The sequence below is a fragment of the Lepidochelys olivacea genome (assembly GCF_965140295.1).
Source record: "Lepidochelys olivacea isolate rLepOli2 genome assembly, chromosome: 1".
Taxonomy (NCBI): Eukaryota; Metazoa; Chordata; order Testudines; family Cheloniidae; genus Lepidochelys; species Lepidochelys olivacea.
In genome coordinates, this window is record NC_140411.1 from 113,622,658 (window position 1) to 113,637,154 (window position 14,497).

The 14,497-nt window shown below is 39.2% G+C and overlaps 1 protein-coding gene across 2 annotated transcripts in view; it reads right to left on the bottom strand.

Annotated features, from left to right (window-relative positions):
• The window catches only part of RASA3 (RAS p21 protein activator 3), a 262,533-nt gene that overhangs the window by 20,760 nt on the left and 227,276 nt on the right, over positions 1 to 14,497 (bottom strand). For both annotated transcript variants that reach the window (XM_084627979.1, XM_084627978.1), the window contains exons 8-15: positions 12,680 to 12,759; positions 8,231 to 8,335; positions 7,498 to 7,654; positions 6,486 to 6,634; positions 3,580 to 3,694; positions 2,627 to 2,701; positions 1,868 to 1,991; positions 576 to 682 (exon numbers count right to left, since the gene is read on the bottom strand). In XM_084627979.1, coding sequence (XP_084484105.1) covers positions 576 to 682; positions 1,868 to 1,991; positions 2,627 to 2,701; positions 3,580 to 3,694; positions 6,486 to 6,634; positions 7,498 to 7,654; positions 8,231 to 8,335; positions 12,680 to 12,759 — 912 coding nt within the window. The remainder of the gene's footprint in view (positions 1 to 575; positions 683 to 1,867; positions 1,992 to 2,626; positions 2,702 to 3,579; positions 3,695 to 6,485; positions 6,635 to 7,497; positions 7,655 to 8,230; positions 8,336 to 12,679; positions 12,760 to 14,497) is intronic.

Genomic DNA, 14,497 nt, shown 5'->3' on the forward strand with positions numbered 1-14,497 from the left:
TTTAACAAAGTTATTGCAGCTGAAATCCCTATTACTGCATATAACTTTGTACAAGAAAAGAATGAGGCGATACAATTCCGGTTTACGTAACACTTCACAGCATGTTGGGCCCCATATGTAGAGTTCTTACAGTAGGTAATTCCACAACCAATCTTCTCTTCGATAGCACTGAGCACTAGCAAAGAACACAAGCTTGTATGCATTACCCAGCTGGACAATGAAACTGTTGACCAGTAGGGGGAGGCTCATGAGTGTTTGAGACAGAACTTTCATAGGAGCTGGACCTAGATTACAGAACTCCCTCTCTGAGAGAGAGGGACAAGAATTACCACTGGGCTCAATTTCAAAACTAAATGTAAAATTCACTTCAGCTTATCGAGGGGGGAAGTCTAAGTTCTTCACAAACATAGCCACCTAACACATCTGCTTGCTAACACAGAAAGCAGACAAGAACTATCAAGCTATTTCTCCTCCGTGTTGAGAAAATAGATTAAAAAAAAAAAAACACTTGGTAGGCACTCATACTATGGTGATGGGGCCACATATGAACCTAGATAGATCAATACTGTACTTACTGGGTGGTGTGGTGTAAGTTGAAAGAGATTTGGAGAAAGAATTGCAGGAGCAAAGAATCTCAGGAAAATGAAACTGCTTACAGCTGTATACCGTACATCTGGGTCACCTGTAACAAGAGAAACCATTCTACTCATTATCCCAACAAACAATACTTTAAAGAGCACCTTCAGTACTAGTAAAACTGTCAAAATACCTTCTGATAGTTAATTCAGCCCTGTGCTGGAAGTTCACATATTCCCGAGTTATGGGCAAATGAGATAATGGAGGTCATTTGGAGCCAAATATTAGCTATTGATAAAGTAATGAAAATATCCAGGTGAGAGCTAGCCCCATTAAAACAGAACACAACTGTGCAGAGAGCTCCACAAAGTCTCATTGTGCAGGAAATGCTTAGTTTGTATATCAGATTTTGGTACTCAACTGGAACATAACATTTACACGGATTATAAAAAGGAGACTGATTCTCACCATTTATCTCTAGCATCTAGCACAAAGGGGCCCTGATTTGTTAGGGCCCCCAGGCACTATTGTAAAATAAGTAACGAATAGTAATTATAACAATAATTATTATAAATTGAATGGATAAGGAACACAATATGGCGATCAATGGCATTTCATTTTGAGATTTTCTATTCTCAAAGTGACTATAAAATGGCACCCTCTTACTCAACTGATCTGCTCCTTGTGTGTATGAAGAGTTAGATCTGCTTACTTTAGTGACAAAAAATTGATTTTTGGTTGGTTGATTGGGGCTTTTTTAAATTGCTTTTTACTCTGGCAGAGGTAATGCAGCTAAGAAGTGAAACAGATTCTACTTATTCTTGTGTATCTGCAACAAATTTTACTAAGTTCTACTCAGTGGTAGCTATGCAAAGCCACTGAAGGCAATGGCCTTGCATAGGTGTCAATAATTTATAATTTGGTTTTTATTTCAGGCTAATGCCTGGGTTGAAAAAACCTGAGATTTGATAATGAGTTTGCAGGCCAGCTGTGTTAAAAAAAAAAATCTCTATACTTGTAAACTGAGCATATTTGATCTGAAATCATCGATACATAAATTTGAACCCCCTCAATGCCATTTCTATCATGTCACTTTCAGAGTAGAGTAGAATAAATTTTAAGGAAGAGCTGAGGTAAACACAGTATAGATAAACACTTCACAGATAGCTTCTAATCTGAAATATACTTTTAACCTCTACACCTGTAACTCTGATAATGTAAACTGGTAGATAATAAAAATTATATACTTCAAAATGATTTAACATACAAGAAGTTACATACAGCAACTCACCTTGAAAACGTTTGGCAGCTGACTCTCTCAGTGAAAAGAAAATATCGCACATCACTGTGGGACAGCTCACCCCAGATTTCGTTATGACAGTAAAAATGCGGTCAACATACTGCCTCAGATTTTCCTGAAACATTTAGCAATATGTTAAAATTTATTTTTGTTTTGTTTTAAATGCACCATTTCTCTTCGATGGAAAACAGGGCTACTACACTTTCTACAATGGCATCTATAGTAGATTATATTTGCAATAAATTGTAAGATATAAAAAAGCCACAGTTCCAGATTCAATGGATACCCTACTCTGCGGTGAGGTGTATTTCTAAGCACAAAGCTGAAAGCACAGTGTCTTTTTCCACTCTCACACACACACAAAATTGGACCTCATTCCAAAAAGCACATTATTTCTTCTACAAAACCATTTTCTACGCTCTCTTTGGAAAAATTGGCTAAGGAGTCCTCATTTCTATTATACTGGATATTTACGCAGTCGATTGAAAACCAAGTCCTATTCTTCCTTGCCTATTTTACATTTAATAGACAACATCACATTTCAGTACTATGCTATACAACTAAACATGAAGCTGATGTAAAAAAAAAAAAAAATCACACACATTTCTACGAGGCTAAGGCTTCCAGTGGCTACTAACATATGAAAGCTTAATTTACACCACCAAATGAGGTTCAGGAACCTCAGTAAGGGAAACAAAATACTCAATATAATTAGAGATTTTGTTTTCAGTTGCAAATCTGATTGCCTACCCTGTTATTTTCCAGGTTTTCACCATCTTTTAACTTCACAGGATCAATTTCACAAGGTTTATGGAGCTGGCAGATCTAGAAAGAACATGTTGAAGAATTAGTACACTGGCATATCTTCAGGTGGAAGAAGTCTTAAAATAAAGAATTTAGGCTGCTAGCTTTCTTGGGTAATGTATTTTGTCTTCTGGCAAGACATCACGCATCAGCTCGTCAAGATTTTGAATTTTGCCAAAATGTTACATTCTATTTTTCGGCAATATCCTGCATCTACAAGGATGAAGTTTTCACCAGGTTCTCCCAAACAAGATCATCATTTAAGAAAACATTTCTTGTTCCAAAGAGATAGTATTGTAAAACTATTCTTAGGGAAAATAGTATTTCCTGATGAGACATCATAGTAATTGTTTTGGTACAATAGTGCTGAATCACTTAAAGGAAATCTGTGGTCTGAAATTGTTGTTCAATTATAGTTCTGGAAGGGGGGGAAAAAAAAAGAAGAGCCATACTGGACTGGAGAGATAATAAAGCATCATCACATTGCTAGCTGTCACATATGCAGTTATCTAGGAATAATCATATTCATTTAAAGCGACAGGATGAAGTGTGTTATTTATGGCCAATGTTTTCTGCTGCACACAGTTTTTATTTTCTTAGGCTTTTCTTTTGTTTTTTAACCATTTTCCAGAACCTAAATGACTTATTTTAAAAGACAAGAGGATTATTTTAGACACAGTTCACATGGACACTTTTTATTTTTCTTTAATGAAAGTCCACTGTTCATGAATTGGTGACTCAATGGGTAATGAGTACCACATGGCTTTTCTTGTAAAAACAAGCTCTTGACATTAGTCCTGCAAAGCAATCTTAAGGGGCAAGACATCAGCAATATCTGCTCCTAGAAGGCCCGTTAGGTTGAACTTTTACCAAAAGAAGTGTTCTGAATCTGCTCTTACCTCATCTATAATTGGCTTTAGTGTAACCTGAAGATAATGCATCCCTGCCAGTTTCATGGTCTCATCAATGCACTTGGAAGTTAATGAATTTCCTCTGAAAATGGTGTTGGGGTCTCTGGAAGGGAACAATTTTCTATAATTTAGTCTTTTGTAATAAATCACTAACATGTGGAAATGAAAGCAGCAAGTGAAAGCGATGAAAAGCTGGTTTTGAATGCACACACGAATATTCCCCTTGATCCCTGCCTAAGGGCTGCCATGAAATGCATTGTATAAGGTTTGGTGCATTTCCAGCTTATCACAGAAAAACAATAGTCATCAACATAAGGTTGTCAGAAGGTCTGAGAATTTTCAGGGGTTCTTCATAATTTTTATTACAGTAGTGCACAGGAGTTCCACTACACTGAGCACTGCACAAACACATGCTGAGACATAGACCCTGCCGCAAGGAGCTTACAACCTAATGGAAAAACTGTGAAAAATGTCTGTGCTTTCATGCACTACTGCCCAGCATGAACTTGGGAGGCAGCCATTTCAGTCTCATGACTATATTGGGTACTGGATTCCATCTGCTAACTCCTCTTACAAAAGGCATATTTGGGGTGATTAATAAGATTGTATGACCCAAGTGACCTTTTGTGGCTGAACTACAGTACCATGCCTGATGGAATACTGTATGTTATGAAATACACAGGCCCCAATCCTGCAAACAGAACCGTGCGAGTGGACCCTTGAGCCTACACAGCCCCACATTTGTTTCAGTGCGGAGCCGCCTGCACAATTCTCTTTGCAGGACTGGGGACATAAAAAGCTGCAGATGAGTAGCTGTAGCTTTTGTTAACCTTATATTTGCATGATTACAGCCTGTAGGTTTGTGAATGACCTCCAGAAATGTGCATTTTTACATATTTTCAAATCAATCTTACTGAGAAACACGCCACATTATTATGGCACACTTCCTAGGTGTGGCATAGTATTGCTCTCTTAAGACAATATTAATGAAGATAAAAATAACTATCTATAGAACGTCATTCTCACTCCTTCTCCTGTGTGGCTTTCTCACAAGTCTCCTACTTTTGCATCATCCACTGATATGCTGTTTTTAATGATGATATACAGCTTGGCCAGCAAGAGTTAAATCATGTATGAAGGAAACCCACAAAGGCCACTCCCAAACCGGAGTACGACTTGCAGGACCCTTTTGCTCAACTGTTTTTTCAATGTTGGTATGCTGGCCCTATAAAAGGAAGCATGCACACAGAAACTGAAATAGTCTTTTAAAAAAAAAAGACCAGTTAACAAGTGTATTCACACATACTGGTTCTTAATTTTGCAAACAGCCATTAGCGTCTACATCAGATTTGCAATCTGTTGTTCACTGGGCTCCTTTTTTGCACCCACAAGTTAAAGTATACAAATAATTTCAGGTTCATTTTGCATCCACAATTATTTGCAGGGACAATTTAAGCTATTTATAAATCTGACTGTGCCTTCTACATGCACATTACCTAAGCTGCACCTGCACAACTGGGCCTTCAGTTATTTGCTCTCACACACAATGTTGCATCTATTCAATAGTTTATATTTTTTTACGATTGCATCCGTTTACAAAGAGGGAGTTTACGGTGAGTTCTTCCGCTGAGTTCACTGTTCTGTTTTTAAAAAGTAAACCTACTGCCTGTGAAAGGTGCTGGACCGAAAGCCCTGAAAACTAATGCCCAGTATGTCTCATGAATAGGTACATGGCAGGCTGGGGGAAGAACACATTTCCTCACATTATCCTAACCAAAGTGCCTCAACCTGCACAGAGGGACTATCCCTACAGGTGGGAGAGTACTTCAGTTCTTGCTCTGTCTGAAAAGACTCCCCACAAAGGCTTCATTTGGTTCTGTCTGTGGCAATTGATACCTTAATGGCAGTAACTGTCCTCCAGGCAATAGGCTGAGACCCTGAGGTCTATAGACATAAGTCATTAACCCCATAAATGGCAACAAATTTCAGACACTATCTACTTGGTATGGATACTAGACGCTATATTGATGGGCACTACACAAAATCCTCTGACAGTTGTTTATGCCAGGAATTTGTGACTGGTAAGGAAGAGCCTATTTGCTGTCTCACCACGGCCATGTCCCACCCCACTGTTTGTGGTAAAGCCTTCCATATGGTAAAATTAGATGCTCAGACAAGACTTGCCCTAAGCATCATTTTTCATATGATTCCATGGAGAAACTTGCCTTTTCCTTATATAAATAAGATTAATCAAATTATTTTATGATGAAATAGATGATTTATCAATACATGCTGTGAAGCTGAAATGATTTGTTGTGAACTGCTAAAACTATTGCAGGATTTGATTATTATAATTATTATTTTTTACTTGTATTTATCATAGCACCTAGGAACTGACTGAGGTAGGCACTGTGTAAACAGAACAAAAAGATGGCCCCAAAGGGCTTACAATCCAAGCATGAAACAAGAGATGACAGATGGATACAGACTGGCAGGGGAGAAGAAGGAAACAACGAGACTATTGGTCAGTATGAGGGGCTGTGGTCTGAGCATCCCAGTGGCCTAACTGCTGTCAGTTTTTTTGGAGGCATCATAAAAAAGGAAAGTTCTAAGGAGAGTTTTGAAGGGGGATAATGAGGTAGCTGTGTGATGTTTATGGGGGGCTTCTCTGAAGCCCTAACTCACCTATTTCCCATGGCAGGGATTGTCTTTTATTATGTGTTTGTGCAGTGCCCTGATTCCTGACTGAGGCCCCGGGTGCTATCACAGTACAAGTACTAAATAATAATAATGATTACTTTTAAAAAAAGCCATTGTGATTCCATAAATTGAGCATGACATTATAACAACATCTGAAATTTTATTTAAAAAATGAGTGGTTTCTTGGTACTTACTGAGTTCTCTTCACTTCAGCATTTGCAATTGCACTGATGAAAGGCACAATTTTGCCATAGTGTAAAAAAAGCCTAACCAGAGGAATGGCTGCTTCCTGTTTTTCTCTGCAAACTTCACCCAACACATGTGCAGCAGATGCCGAAACAGGCTGAACAATAGAGAGAAGCAAAAACTTTGAGACGGGTACCTACAGTAATCACCACTTATTAACACTAGTTTCTTTTTCTTCACATTGACTCCTCACACAGTACCATACATACTATCTGCAATGCCCCGTCACACAGACCTGTGAGATGGCTGGGTCTCAATTTCCACTTTGTCTGCTGGATGTAAGTTTTGATCACAAGAGGGCAGCAATTTAAAAACAATGACAATGCAGTGTCTGTTTTCCTATTGTTAATATCTGGTTTCAATGAATATCGCAGCGGCTTGCGAAATACTGGACATAAAAACCTGAACTTTTTGCTGTATTTTTTAAGCTACAATCAAAGAAGTTAAATACAGTTCTCTTTAGGGAAACAAATGGTCTAGTACAACAGTGAATTTTTTTTTTGGATGATTTGATCTCAAACTTAGCCCATCCCATTTCACATTTTAGGATTAATACGCACAAAAAAACAAAAAAACATTTTTTCTACATAATAGCAGGTAAATCATTTCTTTTCTAGTAAAAGAAAGGCAACTGATCAAACCCAACCAGTTTATTTTGCATACAAATTTAGGATTAGACAGTTGAGGAGTACATGTGGGTTCTCATAACCACTGCTGTAGCTGGGTGTGTCTGCACTTACCATCAGTGCGTGCAGATACAGATCTTTTCTGCACGGACCAAAAACAAGCACAAGGGATATACAGCTTCATAAAAGTCTCAAGTGCAAAAAAAAAAAAAAAAGGATTAGCTGAGATCTCTGGCAACTTCAGTTATATAACCTCACTTGTAAATTGACAAATATTTATGAGGGCTTTGAGGATAATCAGCAGGTACACAACAAGCAGCCGCAAATAAATTACCTCAACATCTGCAGATTTTAACAGGAGGTCTCTAAGTGGGCTGTAATAGTCTGAGGAAAAAACATGGTCCTCAGTGTAAACCACATTTAACCTTAAGGAACCAAGGTCATCTGGCTTCAATGACTTGTTGCCATTATCTCTGGGCTGCAGGAAATACCTGGCAGGCAAAAAAATAGTTGGTCTTGAAACAGCAAAAAAGCTCTTAAGCCATACATGAATATATATAATATGTAGGTACACACATAACATTTGTAAACCTATTGATTTTTTTTATGTTCTAAATTAGGTTTCCAAAGATGCACACCAGTTCCTTTTGCATCAACTTTACTAGGGAAAGTTCTGATCATAAAAGTATTGTGTACTTAAGACAATATAAAATCCCATATAGTAATAAAACTATGGCATTACTGCAGAATTGCAGTGCATAACATCAAAGATAAATGTATTAGAATTCCCACCTAATTTGCACACACATTAAAAAAAAAGCCAAATTTTCAACAACTATGCCATCAAAACAATGCTTCACATATTTCAATATCCTTGTTTTGATAGTTTGGTAATTGAAGATTTTGGCTTAGGTTTTTCATGTGGGAAACTAGATGGAAGTTAAATACGTTTACACTTTGTTACACAACAGTAGTTACTGTTATGGTTTTGTAGTAAAAATATAATATGTGCAGTACTGAAAACAGTACCTTTCCTTTTATGACAAAGAAAAACAAATAGCAAGTACCATGCTTCATAAGAGCTGGATTGTCGGAGAAATTTTAATGGAAGTCTTAGTTCTCCTAGAAACTCATCTCCAAACTTCAAGTTGCTGGCATTCCAAAGGTCTACTCTGTAATAAAACAAAACCAAAAATCAAAAGAAATTCATATTGAAAATATAAGAAAAAAACAAAACAGCCATTTTTCTCTTTTTTTTTTAATTTCATTTTTCATCCATTATGTATGAGTCAGAAAAGTATGTTCCAAAACATATTATACTGGTTTCCAAGGAGTTAAAGAGGATCTTACAATGTTGGAATCTGCTAATTCATAACTGCACAAGTCAGTGGACAGAAACCTAGGATACCCTTTCCTCATCCGTTTTCTTCACAAGCATTTACAGTTTCAAAAGCAGCAGAAATGTTTCCAATTCACAGGTGCAGGTCCACTGCTGGGATGTCAAAACTCACAGTTCTGGGAATAAAGTACTATAATTAAAACTGCTTACTTCTCTGTTCCCAAGCCACACTATTTCCAATTTTGTTTTTTCTAACTCAGATATTGTAACCCCTTTATTTTTGGCCTGTTACTCACACAGGACGTGCCAAGGAGTCTGGGCCTAAACAAAAAAGGATCAATTCAAAACACCAATGAGAAAGCTCCCCCCGCATCTGGATATAGTAATTCTCCTGCTAAACACAGGGGCTTAGCATTACATAGTGTTCATCCCAGATACCCAAACACCTCACTATAAATCACTAGCTAACTATCTGTCAGTAGTTACCATGCATTTGTTGTTTTAGAATTTAAGTTATTGGTTCCCTGTCATGGTTTTCAAGTTTAAACCTTCTGATGGTAGTTTCAAGACAGATATTTATTCTCTATGACGTTGGCTCTCAACCTTTCCAGACTACTGTACCCCTTTCAAGAGTCTGATTTGTCTTGTGTACCCCCAAGTTTCACTTAGCTTAAAAACTTACAAAATCAGACATAAAAATACAAAGTGTCACAGCACACGATTACTGACAAATTGCTGACTGTCTCATTTTTACCATATAACTATAAAATAAATCAATTGGAATATAATCTATGTACATTTCAGTGTATAGTATACAGGAGCAGTATAAACAAATCATTGCCTATCAAATTTTAGTTTGTATGGACTTTGCTAGTGCTTTTTACATACCCTATTGTAAAACTAGGCAAATATCTTGATGAGTTGATGTACCCCCAGGAAGACCTCTGAGTACCCCCAGGGGTACACATACACATGGTCGAGAACCACTGCTCTGTATTTACCTCTTCAGTGACAATACACTGCTATTTCAAAAAATGAGAAGATGATCATCCTATATATGTGAGCATACAGTAATCTTGGTGCTGTTGGAAAGCATCCCCATCATTGATATGAGTGTTTACTAGCAGTAATCAACTATTGGCCTGTGGGGTGATGTTCTAGTCAAAGAGGGAGAGACTGTATATTGCAGCGATTCCCAAACTTGAAGCCAAGCCTTCCTTCAGGAAAATGAAACCTATCATACTTCCTGCTGTCCCACTCTGTAAAGTCAAAGGCTTATACATCTTCCATGTCCACTTCCCTCATTTTGGGGAAATTCTGGTATAAATCCCTGTATTATACTTTCTCTCTCTTCATACATGCTTTCATATACTGTGAAAGGGTTAACAATATTGAAATTTAGAGTATAACTACTGGCATTTGAGCTAGGAGCAAGTGAGATGAATGAGACAGTATTGCTCCAGGCTCTCTGCAAACTCAGGCAGCTGTCTCTGCACAAGTTCCTTTACACTTTGAAGGTTTTCTTTGCAACAGAGACTTACTTTTTATTTTTAAAATGGAAGGTGATATGCTGAAGAAAAACAGAGTTTTGCTGGGGGTGGGGGAGAGGAGAGAGATTGTCTCTTGCTTTGGGAAACACTGGTATAAGGTAGAGCCCTACTTGGGACTGGAATCCTGCAGGCCCCACTGACATTATAGTGGGAGCGGGATTAAAAATAGTCCCACGCAGGACTCTAGTATAAGGGAAGAACAGTAAGACTTGTAATATAAATATATGGAAAAAACAGGTTTTAAAATAAATAAGGAACCAGAGAGTTTTAAATGTCCATTGCATGTTCCACAGACAGAGAAATTATCATACTGGATATACAATATAACATCTAGCCTGGTATTCTATCTTCAACAGGAACCAGTACCACATGATAAAGCAGGTGGTATAAAGTCACCCATTGTGGACAATTTTGCAATGACGTGCCCTTGTGGAAAGTTTCTTCCTAGTTCCACACAGTAGGTGGTTGGCATGCTTTGAAGCCTGGGGTTTGATATTCCTTATAAAAGTTTATTCTAACTAGTGTAACAGAAGATGATATCATAAATCTCTAATGCATTTTTAACCCTCTCAATTTTATCCCTCAATAATATTTTGTGGCACTAAGTTGCATGCATTATTTGTATCAATTTGTTCCATCTCATCTCCATTTAGATTCAGATTTTTTGGGCAGGCACTGGCTTGTACAGTGAGTCGGCCCAAGGTAGTTGACATTTTTTGAAAAATTTTTGGTGGGGGGGAAAAGGAAAAAAGTTTTCAACTCCGGTTGTTTTTTTTTGCCCTCTCTCACCCAGTTCTGTTCCTGGCACAATGGAACTGTGATCTGGCAGGAGCACTAACACTAATGGGGCAATACAGATTGCCAAAACCAAGTTAAGGAAGGGATGGATTTTCAGGAGGACGAATCACTATTTACACATGGCCAAACCTTGATTTAACAAACCATGTACTGGAAATGACGTGTCCTCTGGTTCCTGATATAATTGGATTCTGAGAAGATGCCCACCATAAATGCAACTTCCTGATATGACACATACACAAACACAAACTTTCAAGAGAGGAAAACTGGCACCAAATACATTTGTTATGGATTGTAATTCGTTGCAGTTTTGCTTCAGACTTCAGGGGAAGGAAGGGAGGAGGTGGCTAGAAGCACAATTCAGGTTCCATTTGCTACATTCTAGACAAGGCCTTGTGTTTATTGCATGCGAAGTTTTTAAATTCTGTAAATTTGTGTACCTAGAGTATGAAAGATGTCATAAGGCTGTGAATTAGTAAATACACATCACCACCCCCAGTTTCCAAAGCTTAGTTCTGCTGTTTAAAAAAGCAAAATACGGAAGGTGCATTTTTAGAAGTGGTCAATCTGTTATCCTGTATGACTACAATAACCAATCTGAGGGCCCCACAGCTAAGAAAATGTTCCTCTATTCACAGGGAAAAAAGAAGAAAAAAACCCCTGCATGTAAAAGGAACATCTGGTACTAATGTAATGATATACCCTGGCCACTTCCTACAACCACTGAAAATGAAAACTTTTTTTGTTGTTAGAAAAATATGTACAGGGGACTTAATCTCATGTATAGTCCATGGAAGGAAAATGTTCAGAGAAGAAATGGCTGTAGGTTAATGTAAGATACATGATCGGGGGGGGGGGGGTGAGAGGGGTAGGAGGAGGAGATGGAAATAAATACTCTCAGTCCTATAAGGGAGTGGGGGAACTCTCAATGAACAGTTTGCCCAACCAGAACGAGCCCTTTATCTGCTCTCTTTTATTTATTAAAGTACTTAATCTTTTACAAACTCTTTCATAGACTTCACCAACAAAGTATTTCTTCCCCCTCACCAGGACTTAAGAACTGTCTTGCATTGGTTTTAGGAACAACGAAGTCTTTTCAGACAGCCATACACACATTATTAAAGCAGCCACACATCAGTAAAGGGCTAAACTTAATTACAATCGCACACTGATAGATCTAGAACAGTAGTCCCCGAAGCTTTGAGGGTCACAGCCCTCTTACCCCTGTCTGGGCCCCCCGCCCCCATGAGCTCGGGTCTGGAGAGGGGCTGCGGCTTGAGGGGGGGCAATGCGGATGGGGTAAGGGGGCCGCAGCTGGGGGTCAATCTGGGGCCGGGAGAAGGACCAAGGCTGGGGGCGGAGTCGCAGTTGGGCTGCGGTGGGGGCCAGCAGCTGGGCCCGGGTCCAGGTGCGGATCCGCTCCTGGCGTTGCCCCCACCCTCAGTCCCAGGCAGGAATGGAGTTGCGGCCAGTGACTGAGGGCTGTTGCAGGGCCGGGAGTGGAGCTGCGCTGGGGATGGGGCCAGGTGTGGGGCCAGGAGACAGGGATGCACCTGGGGGTGGGACTGAAGCAGAGCTGGTGGCGGGGAGGGACTGGATGGTGCTCCCTCCCCATCCCCGTCTGGGCTGGCCCAGACCCCACCACACCCCCTCAGATGATCCTCCACACTCCCTTAGCGGGGGCGCGTCCCACACTTTAATGACCTCTGATCTAAAGTCTTAATTGAGGGGTACTGGGGAAAAGGGTACTAGGCCAAAACTGAATTTAATGCAAAATTGTACAATGGAAGAAAAACAAGTTTATGTTACTATGGAATTTTTTATATTACCTAATCTCCATTTTGTCCACCTCATCAGCATCTTCAATATCAAAATGGGATTTTTTGTTGTAGCTGCAAGGTCTGGTTACCTGGTGTGAAAAAGAAATAAATAAAAAAGATAAAAATAGTTAAAATGGAGATCTCACTATGCTTTCACCACATACTGATAGTCTGCTTTCCTCTGACTATAAATTGTAGTTTAGACTTCGATTCTGCCAATGTTTATGCACGTGAATAATCCTGTTGACCTCTGGGACTACTCATTAGGCAGAAGTGCTTGCAGGATAACCGAGACACCACACTCCAAACTCTCTTTAGTATAGAGTAGATAAGAATATATCGCAGGTTTTCACATCAGCGTTTAAAGGTTAAACAGACATAGAAAATCATGCAAGAGGTATTGTCAACATCTAAAGTCTAGCTGAAAAAAACCAAACATAACAATTAAACAATCTGGTTTTAAATATAGATTCCTTACAATGATTTCCTGCTGCACTTTGAGAAGAAAGGCAACTGAAGTAATCCAACACTTAATATTGACACACACAAACCCTTTTAATACAGGAGCACTTAAAAGTAGCAAAGGAAAGTGCTGTCTATTCAGACATCTTTGAAAGTCAGCTAAATGTGCCCACTCAAGCATGCAGAACAGCTAATTTTTCAAGAGATGTGGAGCTGGGGTCTTGTGTATCATAATATAGGGATAAGCACTGAAATTTCTTAGCACCACAGTGCAGCTTCTCTTCCTTCCACCCGTATTTGCAACATCAGAAAGCAAAAAGCAAAGCCTAGGCAATAAACAGACTACAAAGGTACTGCATGTGCGAAGCACAGGAGGAAACAAAGTTTTTAAATGGGATATCTAAAAATCTGTTTTTGTTAACACAACAGAAGAAATAAGGCTTTGAGGTTTACATTTTTGACCAATGTAGGACAGAAACTCACCCCACCCAGAAGCAAAAGGTACCCCACCCAGGAGTAACCACAGCACAAACTGATCAAAGGAAAGAAAAGTATATTGAATGTGCAACCAGGAGCTGGCTCAGCAACTCATCTTCATGGTAGCTTTAAAATGTTCCTGTCGAGTAATACTTGCCAGCCACAAAAAGTAGCTTTTATTATAAGCTTAACTTCTTATTTTTCTTTTGTATGTCAGTAGGTACATACAGGGTAAGTAAAGATGTAACTGAACAAAGAGAGAACCAGAAAATACTCTTCAGCACATGAAGTCAAACAAATACTGTAGTATTTCTTTTTGCCATTTTAAAGGTAATTCATGAAAGCTAAAGGTACCTAGAAGCACTGGAGACCACAGCCCTCATTACATAATTGACTCAAATGCACCTGGGAGCCTGTAATTTAATACCCCACATCATTTCAGCAGCTCAGCACGAATTTCTCCACGCACCCCACACTGCAAACCTCCTCAACAGTGACTTTAAGGGCTTGTCTGCACTTGAAATGCTACAACGGCACAGCTGCGCTGCTGAAGCACTTCAGTGTAGACACTACCTACGCCGCCTACAGGAGGGATTCTCCCATCGACCTAGGCAATCCACCTTCCTGGGAGGCGGTAGCTAGGTCAACCTAGCGCGGTCTACACAGGGATGTATAGGTCATCTTAACTATGCTGCCAGGGGTGTGGATATTTCACACCCTCCTCAGCAATGCATTTAAGCTGACTTAATTTTCTAGAGTGGACCAGCCCTAAGAAGTGATCGTGTCCCCAGGCCCATGACCAAAAATGACATTTTTACAAAATGTTTTCTGCTACCACTGTTTATAGGTAGCACATGTGTTGGGATAGTCTGCCATCGTGGGCAGTAT